This window comes from Bison bison, unplaced genomic scaffold (genome assembly GCF_000754665.1).
Source record: "Bison bison bison isolate TAMUID 2011002044 unplaced genomic scaffold, Bison_UMD1.0 scf7180017864239, whole genome shotgun sequence".
Taxonomy (NCBI): Eukaryota; Metazoa; Chordata; class Mammalia; order Artiodactyla; family Bovidae; genus Bison; species Bison bison.
The window spans coordinates 6717353-6735008 of NW_011494811.1; the positions used below are offsets into that span (position 1 = coordinate 6717353).

The 17656-nt window shown below is 55.2% G+C and overlaps 1 protein-coding gene across 1 annotated transcript in view; it reads right to left on the reverse strand.

Annotated features, from left to right (window-relative positions):
* PLEKHG3 (pleckstrin homology domain containing, family G (with RhoGef domain) member 3) overlaps positions 1-17656 on the reverse strand; it is a 47187-nt gene that overhangs the window by 2260 nt on the left and 27271 nt on the right. The window contains exons 2-16 of the mRNA XM_010846767.1: positions 12810-13199; positions 11578-11675; positions 10346-10415; positions 10027-10073; positions 9771-9921; positions 9557-9688; positions 9139-9321; positions 8825-8917; positions 8465-8551; positions 8202-8235; positions 7769-7861; positions 4853-4891; positions 4440-4459; positions 3091-3204; positions 5-1141 (exon numbers count right to left, since the gene is read on the reverse strand). Of these exons, the coding sequence (XP_010845069.1) occupies positions 5-1141; positions 3091-3204; positions 4440-4459; positions 4853-4891; positions 7769-7861; positions 8202-8235; positions 8465-8551; positions 8825-8917; positions 9139-9321; positions 9557-9688; positions 9771-9921; positions 10027-10073; positions 10346-10415; positions 11578-11675; positions 12810-13160 (2649 nt within the window). The 5' untranslated portion in view covers positions 13161-13199. The remainder of the gene's footprint in view (positions 1-4; positions 1142-3090; positions 3205-4439; positions 4460-4852; positions 4892-7768; positions 7862-8201; positions 8236-8464; positions 8552-8824; positions 8918-9138; positions 9322-9556; positions 9689-9770; positions 9922-10026; positions 10074-10345; positions 10416-11577; positions 11676-12809; positions 13200-17656) is intronic.

Consider the following 17656-nt stretch of genomic DNA (forward strand, 5'->3'; position numbering starts at 1 on the left):
GTCCCCTCCCCACCTCCTTCAGCGCCCGGGCCAGGTGGGTGGGGCTGCGGGGCTCGGTGGGGGAGGCGCTATCTGGGGAGGCAGCCGCTGACTCCTCAGTGATGGCTGCCAGCTCATGCTCCTCCAGGATAAACAGGGGCTCGTGCAGGTCAAAGCCGTTGGCCTGGCCTTGGCCCGGCCCCTTCGGAGGGCTCCCCTTGGGAGCCTCCATTCCCTCCCAGATCTTTACCATTTCCGAGGATGGGCGGAACTCAGCATCTGTGATAGGAGCTGGGTCCCCAGCGCCAGCCTGGCCTGGTCCTGGGCAGTCAAAGAGGGCCACCCGTGAGCCCACCTGTCTCTTGCGCTCCAGTGGAGCCTGTGGCTCCGGGTCTGGCTTGCGAAGGCTGTTTATTCTGGAGACCGAGTTTCTCACAAGCCCTTTGGGGATGAAGGAGAGGCTCTCCCGGCGCCGGACACTAAAGCCTGCATCTTGGTGCTCTGCATTTTCGTAGTACCTCTTGATTCTGTCCAGCAACTGCCGGTCTTGAGAGGAAAGCTTCGATTCCTTTGGGCAAGAAGACCTGTCTGGCTCCGCTGGGCAGCCTGGGCCCGGGGCCTCTGTCCCATTGACAGAAGGTTCGCTCTCTGCGGCCATCCCAATGCTGAGGTCCACTTCTGGAAGGAGCTGAGAGCCCAGGGAGTCTGTGGTGCCACCACGTGGGGCTGGGCCCTTCTCACCATCGTCTAGGCTGACCATACTGCTGCTCCGGCTGGTCAGCCTTGGGGTCCCGAAGCCACTGGACTTGCCGTCCTCCAGGGCCAGGCTGCTCCGCCGAGAGACGCTGCTGACAAACAACTCGGCAATGACGCTGGCCTGGTCCAGCACAGAGGGAGGCAGGAGGCTCTCAGGCTCCTGGGAGGCCCCCACCTCCTCCTCGTCGTCCTCGCTGCTCAGGGCCTTCGGGTCCTCGGTGCTCTCGGCCACCATGAACTCTGCCATGTCATCGGGGGGTTCCAGCCCCAGCAGCAGCTGGTGGGGGTCAAGTTGCATTTCGAGGACCTCCGGGGCCTCTGTGTCTGAGGGTATCTCTTCGGCGCTAGGACCTTCCACGGAAGCAAACACCTCCTGCTCGGTCCCAGACTCGGTGTCTGGCTCAACCTAGGATAGCACAAAGGGCTCGCATGAGACAAAAACCCCCCCTCAGGGGACCTGTGGAATGTGTGGACAGTGCGGCCTGCTCAGTGCCTAGTGGGAAGGGGCTGCAGTTTAAGAAGCAGGCAATCAGATGGAACAGCACTCAAAAGTGCGGCAGCAAGGAGAGGATGGCCCTCAGTCACCCTGAAGCTGGGGTGCTGGGCCCATGTCCTCAAAGCCAAGGAAAATTCTAGGAATACAGAGTGGTAGCACCTCTCAGTGGTAGTCTCCCCGAGTGGTACAGGGACAGGGTGAGAACATGCAATACTGAATCAGATCCACAGCCCTAGGACGCCCCTTCCTCAAGCCCTAGTAGTGGGGAGTCTGTTCTGGGTTGAAACTTGGGCCTGAATGACTCCCATGAAGGGCCAGGGTCTCCTGTGTGGGTCAAGATCCAGAGGGCAATAGGACCATGTGCTGAAATCCCATCAGAGGATGAAGATGGAGATGCAGTTCCTACTAGGCAGCCTCCACCTTTGTGCCTGACTCTGCCTTTGCCCAGCAGATGGCAAAGGAGGAAGCAAGGTTGGCAACTCCCTTCTGACCACATCACAGGTCATTTGAATCGTAAAATCAGCCAGTATAGGCGGCTTTCCAGAAGATTCATTAGGGAGAAGACAAGACAGCACTCTAAAATCTGAGGAACCAGAGCTGATTCCAACCGTTCTAGTCTAGCATCTGCACAGCGGGACCCAGGAGCGAGGCCCTGGGTTGGACACTGTCCAACACAATGACTGCCAGCCACTCGTGACTCCCGAGCATCTGAAATGCAGCTAGTCCACGCTGCAAAAACTTCACACCGAAAAGTACAAAGTACCTCATGAGTAGCTTTGATACCATGTGTTGAAATGATAATAGTCTGGATATACTGGTTAAATAATCCTTTACTGAGACTGCTAGAATATTCAAAATTACACGAGGCTCACATTCTATTATCATCAACCAGCACTACTCTAAACCCTTTTCCAGTGTCACACAGGCTGTAAGTCTTGTCCTGGCTGTGAGGATCACCTTGGGAGTCTAGATTTCTTGAAATTTTCCTTGTATCTCTGGGAAAGCAAAGGATTCTGTTGCATATAACCCACAGATAGCGATGGGCTGGTGGTGGGGGTGGGGAGGAAAGAGTGCAGGCTTCTGGGTCACAGACCCAAGTCTAACCTGAGCTCTGCCCCTTAGAAGCTGTGCAATGTCAGGCACGTCACCTAACCTCTCTGAGTCTCATTCTCCCTGGTAGAGCTGGTTCAGAAAACAGAAGGAAGAAACAGAACACCAGGCATATAGAAGGTGTCCAGTAGATATCAACACCTTATTCCTTTGCCAGGTGGGACAGGCATGATTTAAATGTCTGGCATGCTGGCAGGGCAGGGCCTTATGCTCTATGCAAGGAGGCCTGGACAAGAGGACCTCAACTCTGGTCACTTCCAATAACTGTGTCCCTTGGCAAGAGACTGCATCTGCCCAAAGGAAGGGGTGCTGCTGCCACTTAGTAGCTTCAGTCGTTCCCGACTCTGCGACCCTGTGGGCTGCAGCCTGCCAGGCTCCTCTGTCCATGGGATTCTCCAGGCAAGAATACTAGAGTAGGTTGCCATGCCCTTTCCTCCAGGGGATCTTCCTGATCCAAGAATCGAACCTGGATCTCCTGAACTGCAGGCAGGTTCTTTACCATGGAGCCACCAGGGAAGCCCCAGAGGGAGGGGTACTGTTTTCTAATTCAGAGTAAGAAGCTGTCTGTCACCAAGCCACATGCCCATAGGCCAGACAGGTTTCCTGAAGGCATGAGAGTCCTGGGAAGCAAGATTCCCTGTCCCCATGGGCCTAACAGGAGAGCCATGTCTGAAAGCCCCGCCTACAAAGCCGGAGATCTGAGCTCAGGAGGGTATGCACAATCCCTATTCCACCTGCTGGCCACTCACCTCTGGCAGGGAAGTCACAGACTCAAAGTTCAGGCACTTTTCCTCAGGAGTTGGAGACAGGCTCCTGGTCCTCCCGCAGCTCTTGGGTTCTTCAGACTCCCTGCGTTCCTTCCCCTGCAGCAAGCAGAGGGCAGTCATCAGCTTCCAGAACAACAGGGAGCTGGTCCCCTCTGCATCCCAACCCTGACAGCACCTCTTGAGCCCCAAGGGGGTTGGGCTACACTGAGATCCAGCGTTGGACCTGCGCCATCCAGAGTCGGCCTGAACTGCCAAGTCTGGGAGACTCAGAAATCCCCACCAGGCATGCACCCCCAGTGTGCTGACCTCCCCGCCACCCCCCAGCCTGCCCCATTAATCATGCCCACTGAGTAGCATGCTGGTTAGCTCCAGTACTGGAACAATGAATGCCAGGGGCTCACCAGGGCGTGACAGCGAGCCAGGGGTTAAGAAACGCCATTGGCAGGAATGAAGGAACAAGGACGGAGGGGTGAGGACAGCAGGGAAGGGGACTCACAGATGGGCATGCACATGCCAGGAAGCATGCAAGGAGGAGGGGAGATCAAAGAGACACCTCACCATAGCGCCCCGGGAGAAAAGTAAAGCGTTGGCCCGATAGTGCCAGCAGTGGAGGGCGGCCAGCAGGGAGCTGGCAAAGTCGGCTACCTGCTCCGCCACTGCCAGGCTCTCCTCCTCCTCCTCCTCCTCCTCCTCCTCCTCCGAGCCTGAGGGCTCTGGCCTGGCCCCCTTCTCGCTGCCTTTGTGCCCAGCCAGGTCCTCCAGAGAGACCTGAAAGGCCTGCTCCTCCTCCTCCATCACCTCCTCCTTCTCTTCCTGGGCAGCCCCTTCGGCCTCCAACTGCAGGCCCCGAGCACAGGGGGGCTGTCCAAAGTCCAGGAGCGTGCCAACACTGCCCGCGTGCTGTGCAGAGCACAAGGCCCCCTCGTGACCAGCCTCTGGGCAACCCCCCTCCTCCTGCAGCTGCTGGGGCTGGGGAGGCTTCGCATCTATAGACACCCAACCTCTGGGCTCCTGAGTGGCGCGGGGGACTCTAGAGGTGGGAAGCTGGGCCTGGGGCCTGGGCAGGAACTCAGGACCCAGACAGGCCCGCCTGCCCCAGGGAGAGAGAGCAATATGAGAGGATCCAGGCTTGGGCCAGCCACTGGCAGGCTGCCACCCCAGGAAAAAGGTACAGAAGGGTACTCTGGGCTTATTCATCTCCAGGACCCTCAAGACAGAGCCTGGTGCCCAGTAGGTGCTTGACAGGTGTCTGCTGAGTAAGTGACGATGATGAGGGCTGAGCCGGGCAGTTCCCCCCAACCTGTCCACAGTCCCCTCGCCCCTGGCCTTACCTTCACTCTTGTGGCTCTGGCTGCTCCACCACCGCCAGATTCCGGCACACGGGCAAGGGGGGAGGGAGAGGGGAGATCAGTGAGCAGGAGAAAGAGCCCCCTTACACAGGCCCGAGGCCCAGGACCCCCTGGGAAAGCCCTCATCAGGGGCTCCTGCTCCCAGAATCTTCACAGGACTTCCAAAGGAATGACTGATGGCACAGGAGCCCGGGGTGGGGGTCACTCGCTCCTGCTATCAACCAAGGACAGGGAGACAGGGTGCGAGGTGTGTAGGGGGAGAGCCCCCCTTCCAGGGAGAAACAGAGGCCCCTCTTCACCGTCCATGTCGCCCCCACCCTGCTGGTCGCCCACTCCTCCCGCTCACCCTCGCCCTAGGGCTCAAGGGGATAGCCGACCACCGTTCCCTCACTCACCTTTCTCACTGAGTTGCCTGAACAGACGTCTGGTCGGCTCTGAGAAGGAGAGCAACGGGCAGAGTCAGTGCAGGCTGCAAACTGCCTGGCCTGGCCCAGGCCCCATACTCATAGCGCCACTGGCCCATCACCAACTCAAAGTCCACTCCAGCAGGGCCCCTGTGGCCCCGGGGCATGACAAAGGCTGCCCTCACGCCCAGTCCACAGGGAGCCACTGCCCACCCCGGCTTGGGGTGCTCTGCTGTGACTGACAGCCCCCAGAACAAGGCCTGCCCACTAGCCCTGCTGGGGCCCTCAGTTCTGGTGCCACTGCCCCACACTGTCCTCTTGAGAATGACGAGCCTCTTTTGGGGGCCCTGGCCCCCACCTCAAGCCCCACCTCTCTGCACAGAGCACATCAGGGCCTTAGTGACACCCAAGCCCCTTCACAGAGCCCCCACAGGAAAGCAGAGGTTGCATCCAACTTGCTATGGCCTTTAAGGCCTGGCACCACGAAGCCCTGCTGCTCAGCTGGACAAGGGCTGCCCAGGCCCTAAGGACAGAATACACCCGTTAGGCCGATGGTGTCAGCACCTTATCCCCAGCCTTTCTGGGGACAGACCTGAGATAGAGAGGCCAGGATGAGAGGACAGGTCTAAGGAACCTCCCTACAGAACTGTGCCCTTAGCCCCTACTGCCCTCGACCGCCTGGCATCAAGTGGCAGCCCCACTATACACTGGGAGTCAGAAGGGAGCTCTCCTGAGGTGCCTCAGCTGTTCCTGGACAGGACAGCGTATTGAAGAACTGTTTTTTCCAAATGCGCACAGGCACACACACCTACCCTCCACCTGCACGGAGGTAACCAGACACCCAGTCGTTTTTAAAGTGAGAAATACAAAAGGCTCTACTCTTTCAGTTTAAACTGTGTAATCAGGAATATGTAACAAGAATATTTAAGATGATGACAACAGCACCTTATTTACCCAGAGAGTGTACTTATCTGCCCATCCCAACTCTCTGCACATATGAAGCAGAAATAGGCCTGGAGGCAGTCACAACAGATGACTGAGAACAAGTACTCACGCTCTCCCACTGGCCCGGATCCTCCCTCTCATTGACGTCCTGACTGATGTTACACACATTTCTTACACATTCAATCGATTAATTTGTAACAGAAGAGGGAAGAAGGAAGGGCTACTACAGAAAAGCATGCGGACTAATAAGAAGGAACACTGTTCAGTGTAAAGGCGGAACTGCTTAACTGCTCTGTTGTGTCTGGCTCTTTGTGGCCTCATGGACTGTAGCCCGCCAGGCTCCTCCTCTGTCCATGAGTTTTTCCAGGCAAGAATACTGGAGCGGGTTGCCATTTCTTCCTCCAAGGGTTCTTCCCAACCAAGGGATCGATTGAACTCATGTCTCCTGCTGCGTCTCCTGCATTGGCAAGTGAATTCTTTCCCTGATGGCTCAGTGGAAAGGAATCCATCTGCAATTCAGGAGACTCAGGCTCAATCCCTGTGTTGGGAAGATCCCCTGGAGGAAGAAATGGCAACCCGCTCCAACATTCTTCCCTGGGAAATCCCATGGATAGCCTATGGAGTTCACAAGAATCAGACATAACTTAGCAACTCAACAAAAACAACAAAACTAAAACACAAAAACAAAACCCAACTGTTTTAGTGTTTACAGGCTAAAACCTCAGCCTGGGGGAAACGTCAGCTCTGAAACGGCTCATTTCCCGAGTGCCTCGCTTGCTGCAGCTGATGTTATGACAGGTAGTACTGTTATTACCACTGCCGCCACTTACTAAATACCTCCACATATTGGAAGCTTCCAAGTCAAAGCTATGGCAAGTTAAGAGGTAATGTTAGAGGGATGAGAGAATTACAGAAGAAGGGACAGAGAAGCAACAGGGGCCAGAGACTTAGGAAGTAACACTCCCAATTTGAGGCTTTTAACACATGGCATCAAAGACCTTTTGCAACCATGGCAAGTTTGCCTAAGGTCTGAGATCCAATAGGAACACCACCAAACAAAACACACAAGAGCTTTCCAGACACTGCTCAGCTTCATCCTCCAGAAAAACCGAAGGTTCTATGTCAATCCACACAGTTGTTCAGGGGACCTGTGGGTCTTGCCAATCAAACCCCACGCACTGTGGGGATCCCAGCCAGGAACCAGCTCCCATCACTACTTAGTCTTTCTCTTTAGGGGTCTCTGAAATGGTTCTCACCCCAATTCCCACCTCAGGTGGTAGTTTGACAAGTGCCTGGCCAAAACCAGATCTATCCCTGGGCCTCAGACCGAATGAAGAGTGTGAAAATTGACACAGAAAACACACACACTCATCACTACAAGGGCAGAGAATAAAAGCAAGGTTTTCTCTTTTCAATAAATGGTTCATTTCAATACCTCCAAGTACACAGCAGCAAGCCCAGTCATGGAAGAAAACCCAGGAAAGGAGAACAGAACTCTTCCCTGAGACCCAAAGTAAATATTTCCTGTCTGGATCTGGTGCCACTTGAAATCCAACTCATTTTCCCCACGTCCTGCCTCTGCTCTGTTCCATAACTGGGCTATGGACCATCCGTGATGTCCGAGCATTACTCTGGCTGACTCCCAGTATTCCAAGTGGCAAAGGAGGAAGGAGTCAATTGTGGGGGCGCTAAGAAGGGGTGCCTGGAACAAGCCTTCCTAGGGCCTTGTAAAAGGAAAGCTGTCCAGCCCTGGGTAGGCAGGAAGGTGCCAGAGGTGCCTGGTGGAAGGCAGGAGGCTCCAGACATACCCATCCACACCACACTTACCCCCACCCCCCCATCCCTTCCTGGGATTTCCAGAGAGGTGAGAGCCAGCCCCAAATGCTGCTGTAGAAGGTTGGTTCCCCACTTGGTTAAAGGTCCTGAAAAGAAGCCTCTGTGCCCACCAAGTCCCTGCCTTACCAGACTGCCGGCGCCCCTGGTGCACGTGGGCGGACACGTCGTCCTGGGAGCCCTTCTTCAGGCGCTCTGGGCTGTGGCGGTACCGATTGGGATCTGCACCCAAGAGAGACGACCAGACCTTTAGGATACCATCAGCCTTGGTGTGGACTCTGCCCACCCCCGACCACAACTCTGCTGCCCAGCCCAGCTCCAGGGCCATAAGCCTGCAGAGCTCTTCCAACCTCCCCGCACACCAGGAGTGCGAGGCACACAGCGTCCCGCCTGTCATCAGCACCAAGCCCTGGTCTTGCAGCAGACCCCCAGCCTTACAGAAGGAACCTCCCCCATCCTCCCTACTCTCTAGACTAAGTATCCAGCAAAGCGCCCCCAGGATACAGTCCGACCAAGAGACAAGCACCATTAGGGACGAAGCAGGCAGGAAGGGTGAACTTACAATAGGAATCCATTTCCAAGATGGCTTCTTTGGCCTGGAAGGAAAGGAAACCCACCTTGTGGCTACCTTGCTATGAGCCATTTCTCCCTCGGCCTTGCGGTACCAGGGCCCCCCACAGGGCTGGTACAGAGGACCGTAGCATCCGCTGAACTGACCCCATTGTCCAGTGGGGTCAGTGTCCAAAGGTGAGGCCCAGGGTTCCCCGGAGCTGGCTCTGAGGGACAGCCACTCCCGGCCCCCCATCAGGCGCCCCGGGAACTCACCTTCTGGGGGATGGTGGTATGGTGGTTGTCCAGAATGAGCCTCTTGATGTGGTGAGTCCACCTTCGTTTCTCCTCCACCGTTTTGGCCTGGGCGGGCCCAACAGAGAAGGAGGGGGTCACCATGACAGGCCTGAAGCCATCTGGCGTGGGCTGGGCTTCCGCCGAGGGGGGCAGAGGCAGAAAGAAGGCTGGGGGTGCTGAGGCTCCCTCAACTCCTCAGCACAAGCCTGAGAGATACCCCCAAGGACCTCTGCCTTCCAGGGGGAGACTCCAAGGCTCCCGCCACTGAGGGAGGGGTGGGTCTTTTCCCAGCCTGCACCCCGCAGACCCGTGGGGGTCTTGTCCTGGCCTGCCCCTCACCTGGATGTTGTATTGCTGCTTGCCGTGCTTGTAATGCGTGACGGTGAAGCACAGGGACTCTCGGGTGCTTTCGATCAGCATCAGGGAGGAACACTGGGAGAGCAGGCGGAGATGCCAGTCAAGCCCGCGGCGGGGAGCCAACCGGGGACCCCACCCCTCAAGGCCGTTGGGGGAGGCAGGGAGAGTATTCTTCTAAGGCTGGAGCTGTGTCCACCCCAACCTGAGGCCCAGCCAAGTCTGGCGCAGAGCTGGAAAGTGGAACTGGCCCGTCAGGAAGGCGGGAAGCAGGGGAGGAGGAGGTGCGGCCTGGTTACCGGGATGTGGCTCTTGTAGACAAAGTGGCCGCCCCGCTTCTTGGTGACGAGCAGCGCTTTGTCGAAGAGGAAGAAGGTCTTCTCGCTGCGCACACGGTGCACGCGGAACGTGCCCTCCAGGACGAGCTCCCCGTAGGTGGTCAGGTCTGGCCCCGTCCAGTTGAGGAGCAGAGACTGAATCTCCTGCAACAGAGAAGCCCCAAGCCCCAGGGTCAGGCTGCTGGAGACCCTGCTGGGACCACGCAGGGCCCCCTGGAGTCACCGCCTGGGTTTCACAGAGACACGCTGCACCAAGGGCTCCCCCCAGAGAAGCCCATCTTCAAGGACACCACCCCTCAGCTCGCATTTCCTCTTCTAAGCCTCTTCCTGCCCGAGCACCCCTGCCTGCCCACCCCTCCAGCTCTCAGCTCCAGAGCACCTGGAGCCGGACCGCATGTTCGTGCCTCCTCTTCATGTCGTTGATGTACCAGGCCACGCATGTCATGGTGTCAATGGCATCCTCCACCACCTCAAAGCCGTCCTCTTCCTCATCAAAATGCTTAGCGATCTCCTGTGCGGGGGGCGGGAGCTTAGGCTCAAGGGCCCTGCCCCTCCCTCAGGCCCCCATGTCCTCGGGAGGAGCCCCAGGTTACCTGGAGCAGCAGGTGGTACTTGAGGATGCGCTGGACCGGCTTGAGGAGATAGGAGCCCAAGGGCAGCGAATGCTGCAGCAAGTCCTGCTGGTCTCGGAAGAACTTGGCCTGCTGCTTGTCTTGCATGCACTCGGTCAGGGCAGCCACCGAGCTGCCAGTGGGAAAGGGGCCGTCACCAGAGGGGGTCTGGAGGGGGAGGTGGGGTGCTCTGGACTCGCCAGATGGCTCTGCCTCCCCTCTCATCCTAATTACTCACTTGGGGTAGTTGTTGCAATACTGAGTGTAGATATCAAACTCTTGGCTCTAAAGAAAGACCAAAAACAGTTATTTCAGGGAGACTCGCATTTGCCTGTAAGCCTGGTTGTATCAAAGGCATGCCCCTGGGCCCCGGAGCACACTCTCCCCAAGCATCTGCAGATTCATCTCTGTACCCATCCGTCTCAGACATTCCATCCACCCAGCAGCCCCCAGCGCCACCCTAAATGCCCTTGATATTCAAGGCAAGGCACCCAGCGCTTCCCCTGGAGAGAGGTCCCTAGCAAGTCAGAACGGTGCCAGGACCCAGCCGTGCTTACCCTTTCCACAAAGCAGCTGGCCACGGCCACGGGGTCACTGTTGCAGCTGTCCAGGTCTCTGAGTAGCTGGCTAGGTGAAGGGAAGGTGGTCATCAGACCGTGGACCACTCACAGCCTCCATGGTCACCAACACACCCCCTCCCCAACCTCCTGGTGCCCAGACACACATCAGCCCTGGTGTCAGTGAGCTCCACCAGGGGCAGCAACTATGGAAAGGAGCCGGCACCGCAGCAAAGATGGGGGCAAAACAGCCATGCGCTCCACCAGCAGGAGAGGGAGAAAGCACACCAGTACCCACCTCGGAAGGGGACACAGCTCCTCTGCAGGCAGGAGTCAAACACACAGAACCAGACATTAAAAGGGGAAGGAGATAGGGAGAACTAGCAAAGGGACCGAGGCCCCCAGTTCAGAAGGGTGCAGAAAACGGGAGAGACAGGGTGAGTCCCACCACTGCTTGTTCTGAGACGGGGGCACGAGAGGAACACCCGGCCTCCCTTCCTGTGCTACTCCTCACCCAAGCCCAAACCCTCCGGTCCAAGTCTCCCCTGCATCGGGCCTCCCAGCTTGTCCAGCAGTAAGTCCCTCTGCCCATCTTAAGGGGCCTGGGGCAAGGTTCCTCCTATCCCGTCAATGCTGCCCCCATAAGCTCTGCTCCTCCCAGCCAGTGCCCTCTCCCTGGGGAGTCTGGGGGCCCTGGCAGCCACTCATGTGTGATCTTCGTGGAGCCCTTTTGTCCCTGAAGCAGCCCCTCGCCAGGCCTTGCTCAGCCTTCCTCTTCACTCCTTGCCGGGCTTGTATGTTCCCCTACCTAACGGGTCAGATCACCTCCAGGGAGCCCCATCTTCCCACGGAATCAGGGGGAAGGTGGAGAAGAACGAAGAGATCTGCATGTGGGGGACCAAGATGAGAGGGACAGGGGAAGAGCTTCAGGTGCAAGGGTGCAGTAGTCCCTGAAGGGGCGTTGGCCCAGCCTGGACCCAACATGAACACCGCCTCACACGAGCCCCTATGCCCATCAGGTAGCACACTGGGACCAGGGCACACAGGCCCAAAGGCCCTCTCTCCTGAAGAGAGCTAACTGTACAGGGAGGGACCACTCTTCCCCACTTCAGCGATCAGACTCTGGGCGTGCATCACAGCCCCCGAGTAAGATCAGGGACATCGGGGCCCCTCTCCAGGCCCTGAGATGGGGCTCACAGTAAGAACATGGGTGTGTCAAGCTCACTCCATACCTGTTCAGTGCATAGATGCTTTCTATGTTCCCAAAGAGGGCGCTGACTTGCTCTGGGTTCAGCAGCCCTGGCGTGTCAATGATCTTCAAGAGGTAGTCCTGTGTGGAGAGAGGCGTCAGAGCCCAGCAGTGCCCCCGGCACAATCCGGTCCTGTCCCATCGCCCCACTCGCCAGCCACACCTCATTCCTGGGCTGTATTTTCCTGCTGTGACCATTTCACAGATGTCACCTACTGCCCTGGGACGGCTGGTTCCTCCTCACAAATAATAATACCCACTTGGAATCGCAGAATGTGACCTTCTTTGAAATAGGGTCTTTGCAGATATAATGATTAAGGATCATCAGATGCTACCACACTGGATGTAGAGTGGGCTCTGAATCAAGTGACTGGTGTCCTTGTAAGAGGAGAGGACACAGACAAACTCAGAAAAGGCCATGTGAAGACAGAGGCAGATAATGGGGGGACACAGCTACAGGGCAAGGAACAGCGAGGGTTGCCAGCAGCATCCAGGAGCTAGGGGAGAGCCCTGGAACGCACTCTCCCTCAGAGTTTCCAGAAGAAACCAACCCGGCCAGCAGTCTTGAGTTTTGACCTCTGGCCTCCTCAACCAGGACAAGATAAACGTATGCATCTTCAGCTTCCCCTGTGTGTGGCTGCCTGTTAGGCAGGCCTAGGAAACGAGCACATGTCCCTCCAAAGGGCAGAGAGCTTCCTCAGCAGCAGCCACACAGTCACCTCCTCCCTTGCCCCTCCCAGTATGAAATGCTCGCGTTGGCCCTGCAAGGCCCTGCCTCTTCAATTTACAGAGGAGGAGTCTGAGGCAGGGGTTACGCAGGTGCCTAAGACCCCACAGGCAGGAAACAAGAGGAATCTGGGCGCTGTGCAGGGAGGGTCCCAGAGCCAGTTTCTTCATTGTGGCTCCCTCTTGGCTAAGCACAGGAATCCTCACTCTCCATGAAGGGTGCCTACACCCCAACCATCCACAGAAGTTCTGCTGGCCCAACTACTGACGGGACCCCCAAGTCACAAGGTGGCATGAGCGGCCAGCAGCATCCCCAGCAGGCGCCGTGAGAGAAGCAGGTTCTGGAAGCAATATGTCAGGGAGAACTTTCCTCCTCCCACGGATGGAAGTAGGGTTTTGCCCAAGAGCTGGGCCACAGGAAGCCAGAGGCCAGCCCCAGCCCCGGAAGAGAGGGCTGTTCCTCCGGAACTCAGCTCCCCGAAGCCTCACCTCCACGATGCTACGCAGGTCCCGCACGTACGTGCGCTCCGTTTCCACGATTTCCCGTACCACCCGGCCCAGGTAGCCGAACTTGTCCCCAGGCGCCACCGGCCGCGTGCGTTTGCTGAAGGGCGACAGGGACCCCCGCATGTTCCGCCAGCCGCTGGAGTTGTTGTTGCTGTTGGGGAGATGCTGGCCACACGGGGAGCCCTCCCCATTCTCAGCCAAAGCCTCGGAGCCGCTGGGCTCCTCCATGGCCCCGCGACTGTCGCGAGAGGAGCCCGACGAGGAGGTCGTGGAGGTCAGGCTCGCCGGCCGCTCCTGGCTGCCGTTCTGGTGGAGGGAGGCAGAGACGGGCATCCTGGCATCGCTGCCTGGCGAGGGCGTTCCAGGGAGGTTCTGGGCAGGACAGACAAAGGGTCAAACCTCTGGAATCCTCGCAGAAACAGAAAGTAAAAGGGTGGCTGCCAGGGGCTGGGGGAGGAGGGAATGCGGAGTTACCGTTTAATGGATACAGTTTCAGTTGTGCAAGATAATGGGAAGTTCTATGGATGGAAGATAGTGATGGATGCACAACAATATGAATGTACTCACTCAATGCCACTGAACATTTTAAAATGTGGATTTTATGTTACATGCATTTTACCACAATTTTTAAAGCAACAATTCTGAATCTCAAGGAGGTCCCTTCCTTCCAATTGTATGAGCATCTACAAGGATGCCCAAGTGACATTCCTGCTTGTCTCCAACAATGTCACCTCCATCCTTCCCAGAGTGGAAGAAAGGTGGACCACATCCCGGATCAACCAAGGGCTCATAGAGCTGAGGCCCCAGAACAGCTGGCAGCGGTCAGGGGTGCCTTCTGATGGAATCTGCAGCCCAGCCCCCCTGCTCCTGCAAATCACTGAGCCTCCCAGAGCCTCTGCTCCTCACCACCTCCCCTGAGGCTGTCCCCCCACAGTAGGCAGTGAACTGCTGGATGTACAGCTTGGTGCCCAGCACAGAGCGACGGCTCCATAAACCATCAGAACAGTGATAGTACTGGCAGTTGTCAAAAAGCACTCCCCAAGTGTCCGCTGGTCAAGGATCTGGCTCTTAAGAACCTATATGCCAGAGTATGTGGGACTGCAAAATCTCTGGGGCACCAGTGGCTTAACCACGAACCTGAAACCTTCTGGATACTGACGGGGAAGACAGAGGAGATGATGCAAAGGCTGAGCCCACGTCACCTCCTTGCCCCAGTCCCTGGTGCTTGCTTCTGACTCAGCCAGGCTCCAGGGGCACAGGAAATTCCCCAGGGCTGAGGCACGGTACATCTCCCAAACTCCCTTCAGCACAGCCAGGTCAGGGCAGCATAGCAAGCAGGAAACTGCTCCCAGGTGAGGCCAACATAGCCTCAGGCGGACTTTACTCCCTAAACAGACGGGGTGGCTCACAGATAGGCCAGCCTGAAGCAGCAAGCTGGGGAGGCAGGGTGGTAGCTGTGGCCTTTGGGAAAGTCAAGGACACTCCACCCCCACCCCAGAGCACCAAAGCCCATCAACATCACTTTCCAGAATGTTCATTTGACTGCTGTTTCCCCAGGAAAAATGTTTTAAAGCATCTGTTCCACCCCTACTGTCCCAATGCCTTCCACCCCTAGCGCTAGGACTCACAAGTGACTAGACCACAGGTTAGAGCTATGAGAAGGGTCGAGACGGTGCTATCACTCTGGCAATCTTGAATTTGCCCCCCTGGTTTTCTGTGCCTCTACCCCAACTTGGAACCAGTGTCCCCACCTGGGCTCTGGCTTTTGCAAGTGTTCTCGCTACCTGGCCATTACTTCTTCCCCAACACAAACGCCATACCCACGTCACTTATACCAACCCTTGGGTCTCAGTGAGAAGCCACATACGCCCAGAAACCAAAACTGGGGGCCCCTTCTGTGTACTCTTACAGCACCCCAGGGTTATCCCTTTTGTAGCACTCACTGTGTAAGACTCCCAGCCGCAGGCAGTGACCTAAGGGCGGGGGCCTTAAAACGTGATCCGCAAATGGCAAATGGATAATGATGGTAGACGAACCAGTATGACTACCAAGCTAAAGTCAGGAGCACGGAGACTTGTTTGCCATGCATGCTAGCCCAGCGAGGACCCTCCCAAGCACAGCAACTTCCCACTGCATGTCTCAGCTAAGGAGGGGATTCTCTCCACGTGAGTCTCTCATCTTGCAGATGAGGACACCATGGCAGCACTGGAGCCAGTCCTGACTGCTCCCTCCTTCCAGATGCAGTCAAAGGATTAACTAACAGGATCACCTTGGTGAAACCGAGCATCTCAGGAGAGCCCCTGGGAAACAGCACTGCTGCTTTCTCCTGTCTCCTCAGAAGAGCCTTTAAGATGAACCAGCTAGTCATTTCTACCCACCGGTGGCCTGTTGTTTCAGACAAAGAAAGAGACCCGAACTCCGCCCCAGCCCTTAACCCCAGGTGCGGTGGGACTCGCTGAATAGACTCTGTGAAGTGATTGACCCTCTTGTGACTTAAAAATCTGTATATCTCAGCAGTGATTATTCATCTGTCCATGCACCATTTTATATAACACAGTTTTGTGTTTGATTTAATTCAGCAAACCTATATTGAATATATGCTGCGCATCAGGAAATGTGTCCTTCAAAGCAAGTGCACCATCAGGCACACCCCACCCCCCTACCCCGTCTCCCCTCCAGCCCCCGAGGCCTGTCAATCCCAGCTGGAACAAAGGGGTAGGGACTTGTGACCTAAGACCTTTCCCAGATGAAACCTGGGGTCAGTCAGCCCCTGTGGGGATGCTAAGTGGAAAAGGCCCAGGTCTCTAATGGACTTCACAGCTGGCCAGATCATGGCCTCAAAGTGAAGGATTAGTCACAGCCCCCGACCTCCACCTCACACACAGTCTCTCAAGAGATTTCTCTCTAAAGGGTATCTTCGAGGTCACTCATTAGGGACTCCATCACCATAGGGTCCCCATGCACACTTCAAAAGCCCAGGAACTAATGCATCTTTTCTACTTGGAGAAATTTTCTCTGACTTCACACAGCCACCTGCCTGCAAACCAAGCTCATATTTTCATAGCACCCATGCCCAAATCCTCCTGGGTTTAAAAGAAAGCATAATGGCTAACAGCTAAAAATGGTCCAAGTGCTGTAAACATAACGACGCTTTTATCTCATAACAACTCTATGAGGTCAGTATTATTATTATCCCCATTTTACAGATGCAGAAACTGAGGCCATAGAAAGAGCATGCGGTAGAGCCTGGATCTGGACTCAGGCACTCAGGCTTCAGTGTGAGTGCTCATCTGCCCCTACCCACTGATGGCTGCCTCCCTGATGGATTTCACACCAGCTAGAACCACAGCAAAGGATTAGACACAGCCCTAGATGCCATGGCTTTGCCTCAGCATAAACCATGGGGAACATATTAAGACATAAAGGTTATGGTTTTTAGTATTTTACTTCCCTCACAAAGGCCAATGGAGGTGGAAAAAAAAAAATTAAGATTCCTTAAGGCTATTTCTGAGTTAAATTCACCCATTCCAGTCCATTTCAGTTTGCTGATTCCTAGAATGTCGACATTCACTCTTGCCATCTCTTGTTTGACCACTTCCAATTTGCCTTGATTCATGGACCTGACATTCCAGGTTCCTATGCAATATTGCTCTTTACAGCATCAAACCTTGCTTCTATCACCAGTCACATCCACAGCTGAGTATTGTTTTTGCTTTGGCTCCATCCCTTCATTCTTTCTGGAGTTATTTCTCCCCTGATCTCCAGTAGCATATTGGGCACCTACTGACCTGGGGAGTTTCTCTTTCAGTATCCTATCATTTTGCCTTTTCATACTGTTCATGGGGTTCTCAAGGCAAGAATACTGAAGTGGTTTGCCATTCCCTTCTCCAGTGGACCACATTCTGTCAAATCTCTCCACCATGACCCGCCCATCTTGGGTTGCCCCATGGGCATGGCTTAGTTTCATTGAGTTAGACAAGGCTGTGGTCCTAGTGTGATCAGATTGACTAGTTTGAAGAAATGGAGTGGCCTTCATGGTCAACAAGAGTCCAAAATGCACTACTTGGATGCAATCTTAAAAATGACAGAATGATCTCTGTTCGTTTCCAAGGCAAACCACTGAATATCACAGTAATCCAAGTCTATGCCCCAACCAGTAACGCTGAAGAAGCTGAAGTTGAACGGTTCTATGAAGACCTACAAGACCTTTTAGAACTCACACCCAATAAAGATGTCCTTTTCATTATAGGGGACTGGAATGCAAAAGTAGGAAGTCAAGAAACACCTGGAGTAACAGGCAAATTTGGCCTTGGAATACGGAATGAAGCAGGGCAAAGACTAATAGAGTTTTGCCAAGAAAATGCACTGGTCATAACAAACACACTCTTCCAACACCGAAATCAGATTGATTATATTCTTTGCAGCCAAAGATGGAGAAGCTCTATACAGTCAGCAAAAACAAGACCAGGAGCTGACTGTAGCTCAGACCATGAACTCCTTATTGCCAAATTCAGACTTAAATTGAAGAAAGTACGGAAAACCACTAGACTACTCAGGTATGACCTAAATCAAATCCCTTATGATTATACAGTGGAAGTGAGAAATAGATTTAAGGGCCTAGATCTGATAGATAGAGTGCCTGATGAACTATGGAATGAGGTTCGTGACACTGTACAGGAGACAGGGATCAAGACCATCCCCATGGAAAAGAAATGCAAAAAAGCAAAATGGCTGTCTGGGGAGGCCTTACAAATAGCTGTGAAAAGAAGAGAAGCGAAAAGCAAAGGAGAAAAGGAAAGATATAAACATCTGAATGTAGAGTTCCAAAG